General features: G+C 29.2%; 1 protein-coding gene across 1 annotated transcript; it reads left to right on the forward strand.

The window, feature by feature from the left end:
* Positions 1-1,575: 1,575 nt before the first annotated feature.
* On the forward strand, positions 1,576-3,100 carry LOC137831068 (uncharacterized). The gene has a single exon (XM_068638582.2). The coding sequence runs from the start codon at positions 1,683-1,685 to the stop codon at positions 2,883-2,885; it is 1,203 nt and encodes a 400-aa protein (XP_068494683.2). The 5' UTR covers positions 1,576-1,682; the 3' UTR covers positions 2,886-3,100.
* The last annotated feature ends 2,149 nt before the right edge of the window (positions 3,101-5,249 follow it).

Below are 5,249 nucleotides of genomic sequence, written 5' to 3' on the forward strand. Positions count from 1 at the left end.
AGAGCCATATTAAAAAATTTTACATCTTTAATTCATAGTCCTCCATCTGATTTGAATTGACATAGGAATTCCCATTTGGCCCAAGCTATTTTCCTTCTATCACTTCCCCATCCCCATAAAAAAAATGTCTTTGTAATCTTGTGATTAATTTCCCAACTGTTGTGGAATTTTGAAAAGAGACAGGTAATATAATATAAAGGGACAACAAAGATGACAAATTTATCAAAGAGACTATTCCAGCAAAAGATAGATGTTTTTCTTTCTAGTTGGTAAACTTACTTTTAATTTTGAAGATCATGTCATTCCAAAACACTTTTTTTCCTATGATTATCACCCACAGGAACCCTTGGATATTTAAAAGGCGCTTCCATTTGATTACAATTTAGAATCACAAAGTATCTTAGAATTTTAGTGTTTTGTACACCAATACCTCCATTTTTACTTTTTCTAAAGTTCATCTTCAACCCAAACACAAGTTCAAAACATCTCAGAGTATATTTAATTTTTGTGATGTTCTTCACATTATCCTCACAGAAAAAGATAGTATCATCAACAAATTGTAACATACTAACCTTAACCTGATCCTTTCCCACTTTCATCCTATCATAGAATCCTTTTTGTTGGCCCCTTCAAAGGTAAAACTTACTTCTTTCCCAATGTTCCACAAGACGGGCAAATGCATTGGATTAACCTTTGTTAAATTTACATATATTTTTATGTAATCTTCTTCACCTTATTGATGTCATTAGTACTTTGATATTTTATAAACTTCACATCAAGACTTCTAATAAGTATTTTCTTAATTGAGTCATACAACCTATAGCCAAATTTATTTTGGTCATAACTAATAATAATACATTGTCATGTGTTCACATCCTTTGAAACATGCACTAATACCTTATAGTTAAAGGTGCACAAGTGATCATAATTGACATCCTTGTCAAACCAAATGTTGTTTGACACCTCACTATTTAAAGCAATTATATAACTAATGGTGATATCTGAAAAAACAATTACTTTTGAATTTGGAAAATTAAATGATATTTTTGAATTTAGAAGACTAAAAAAGTTTGAAATTTAAGGGACTTAGAATATCAATTTTAAATTTGAAAGACTACAAACCCACTTTTAAATTCGAAGACTACAATAAAATATTATTTAAAATTTAGAAACAAAAAGAATATTTAATTTACAAAATTTAAAATTAAATTTTCCATTATTATTTTGGTGTAATGTGTCATTACTTGGATATTTTAACTATGTAAGTAATGGTATAATGTAGCTAGTAACAAGGAATAAAAACAACATTTTTTTAAATTTGAAAACTAAACCAACAAATTTTAATTTTAAAAGAAAAAATGACAAAATTTAAAGGAGTAGCAATATATGTAAATCTTTATTTTTCATTAACGTCTTTGAATCAAATGAACACTTATTTTGTATAGGGCACAAAAACAACAAATTCAAATACTAATTTATATTTAAAAATTAATTGTGTGAAATTAGGTTGATTCTAAGCACTCATATTACTACCATATTCCAAGGTTTAGGGTTTAGTAAAAGCCCAAAATAAAAATGGAGCTCAATCAGTGCTGTTATAACGCTGCAATCTCAGCTCATTGTACCGTGCATCTCATTACATCCTCAATAGTGTGCTGTGTAGGCAAGAGCAAGTTCACTCAATGGTTCCTAATTTTCTGATTCGAACGTTAAGTCCATCATTCACAAACCACAAAACTACCCAAATTCTATTTGGTTCTCTGCTGCAACACAAACCTAATGCTTTCCTTTTATACTTCAAATACTTCACTTCAAGCACCACTTTTGATTCTGAATCAGATGGAAATCACCACAAAGATGACACCTTTACCGTGTCTTATCTCATTAACTCATGTGGGGTGTCCCCAAATTTGGCCCGGGAACTCTCCAACAGGGTTAATTTGAAGAACCCAGATGGCCCTAATGCTGTTATTGATCTTCTCAGCAGCTATGGGTTCTCCAAATCCCAGCTTGCAAAACTTGTGGAGAATAATCCTAAATTGATTTGTGCAAATGCCGAGAATACCCTTTTGCCGAAACTCAAGTTCTTCCGTTCTATTGGTGTTTCCGACACTGACTTACCGAAGATCGTAATTAGTGGCCGTCATATGTTGTCCAGAAGCCTGGAAAAATGCCTCATTCCGCGTTATGAAATCCTAAGGAGTGTACTTCTTGACGGTGAGAAAGTTGTTAGGTCTTTGAAAAGTGCCCCATTTGGTTTTTTGTTTGGTGACATGAAAAAACACTTGCTTCCAAACATTGAGTTTTTGAGGCAATGTGGTGTGCCCCAAGCTTCCATCTCTTACCTGATGATACATGCTGGGACTCTGGCCTACCGAGAACATTCCAAATTTGTGGAAGTTGTCAACACTGCTAAGGAAATTGGGTTTAATCCTTTGCGAGTAAATTTTATTGTGGCTATTGAAGTGCTTAGTAAGAGGAAGACATGGTGGGAATCAAGGTTTGAGATTTATGAGAGGTGGGGATGGGACCGGGAAATGGCCCTTGGAGTAATTCGGAAGTTTCCCGCTGTAGTAAAGTTGTCAGAGGCGACGTTTACCCAAAAAATGAGTTTCCTTGTGAAGGAGATGGGTTGTCCATCAGAAGCTATTGCTGAATATCCTGTGGTGGTAGGTTACAACTTGGAGAAGAGGATTATCCCTAGATTTTCGGTTATCAAAATCTTGAAATCAAAGGGTCTGCTTGAGAACAGTTTTCCATTTAGTTCCTTTATTTGCATAAATGAAAATACTTTTTTGGAGAAATTTGTTGTCAATTTTCAGAAAGATTTGCCTATAGTGAGAGATGTCTACAGCAGTTTGATCAAACAACAGAGTGTAATATAATCTTGGAAGGATTTTGCAGGTGATTGTTCTAACTTTCAAGTTTTCTATTTCAGTGCTGATTTTTGTAAGCCTTTTTTTTTGTCTCAGTATAGTTCTATTTTTCTTGATGGTGAGGCTTCTGGCCAGACTTATAGCATAATGATTTGGGATCAAGTATACAAATCCATGTAGTGGTGATTTTCATTTCAGTAAATTGGTTTATTTATTTTTGTTTATAGCACACCACATTTAAATGAAAAGTTCTATATTTTGTTGGCTTAGAGTAATTCTATTGAATTTTATCTCGATTGTTTTCCTCTTGTTTTAATGAGAAATTTGTTTAAGCTCAGTAGTCTGTAATGGTGCATTGAGAATTTTTTTATGATGCTTATTTTGCTTAAAATTGTCACTAGTGCATATACTGCTGCTTGAATTCATGGATATATTAAAATTTATGGATATATTGACAAGACCAGAGAGTGGTTAGTTGGATAGTTTGTTAGCTGAATTAGTAGGTTGTTACTATTAGCTTAACTAGGAGAGTTGAGAACTGGGCATTAGAATCTGCATGGGTAAAGAAACACTCCAGAATCTGCTACGTATTCTACCGAAAGTGTGATACATAGTTTTTAAGGTTTTTCTTCTATGTCGTTTTTTTTTTTCTTTGGTCAATGTTTCTATTTTTTGTCTCTATCTTCGTGGTAAGATCTTTCTTCATTGGCGCATCAAAATGTTCTGGTCGCATTTGAGCTTTTTAGGATTTTTAAACCCTTTCCAATTTCGTAAACTTTCATTTTTTTTTTAGTTTTTTAGGATCTGGACACGTTTTACAGGAGAGGAGCATAATCGATTTCATTTCTGTATTATTTATCTTTGATCTTTGATTAAGTTTTAAAAATTTGTCATGTAATGATCTAGGTTGAGGACATTATGCTACATGCTTTTCCTAATATGGATAGTTTTCTTAAAGCTTCTTTTGGTGACAGTGCTCTGAAAGGCACTCTTTTCTATTTTGAGTTACACATAGTGAATAGAGAAGTGCAAAACTCCTATATAAATTTGAATTTGAAATTTGAAGTTTTGGAGTCAAGTTTTCAGTATATATAGATATTGAGCATGAGGATTTTTCTATTTCATACCATTTATTTAATTAAAATTAAATTGAATAATCGGTAAATTTATTTATATTTCTTCTTACATAGATTTATATTTATTAAAATAAATTATAAATTTATACTGATAAATAAATATGTGAATAATGATATCGTTTATTTAATTTTAATATTAAATATAATTATATATAAATTATAAAAAATAAAATTACGTACACATATTAGTACTTGTGTTTCCGTAGTATAATATAAATATATATAACATATTTTTAATAAATTTCTGATTAATATAAATAATATTTTAAAATTTTATCTTTCTTCTATCCAATAAAATAAATTAAGAGAATTTATTTTATCTATTCAAAAAAATGTACAATTCTTTTATTGTTCTTTATTTATATTTCTCATTTTTGTTTTTTCCTTTCCATTTTCATCCATGTATAATGAGATTGACAAAATTTTAGAAGAAAATATATTTTTTCGTTTATAATTATAAATGAGAACAAAAGACAATTAATTTTTTTTAGTTGAAAATATTTGTTAGCTATTATTATAATTAGTAATAGTAAAATTTGTTTAAAAAGTTATTTTTATATATTTAAATATGTTTTCAGTTGTGATAAAAATACGTATTTTAACTTTTATTATTTATATAAAAAATTAATTTTATTTTATCTAGAAAAATTTAAAACTAATGCGAATACTTTCTTTTCCATCAAATGTTTTATAACATATTTTATCATAGGCTGACATGATATTTATAAGAATCGCATTATATATTTATAAAAAAAACTTCATAAACAGTCTTCATATAACCCAAATATAGAATCAGTTAGACTCTTTAACACATGTCATAGTGCATAAAAGAATTTGGATAATCTTTAAACAATCTCAAATTAGACTTTCTAATACCATATCATAATCTATAAAGTGATTAGAAATTTTTAAACAACCCAAGTATATAATCAGTTACACTCTTTATCATATATCACAGTTCTTTGTCATATATCACAGTGTGTAAATAGGTTAAACAGTCTTTAAACAACCACAACTAACACAAATTTTATACATGGTAAAAATATGGACCACAAAATTCTCACCTTCACCTGTTATTTAATAAACTTTAGAGGAGATAAGAACAAACTTTAAATTTTATATTTTTAAATTTTAAATTTCATAACTTTTATGTATAATTTTTATTGAATACCTTATTTTTGAATAAAAAAGAGTGTCCTTTTATTTAAAAATAAAAAACATCAATCTTTATATTAAA

This window comes from Phaseolus vulgaris, chromosome 6, assembly GCF_051622355.1.
Source record: "Phaseolus vulgaris cultivar YP4 chromosome 6, ASM5162235v1, whole genome shotgun sequence".
In the NCBI taxonomy this organism is placed as follows: Eukaryota; Viridiplantae; Streptophyta; class Magnoliopsida; order Fabales; family Fabaceae; genus Phaseolus; species Phaseolus vulgaris.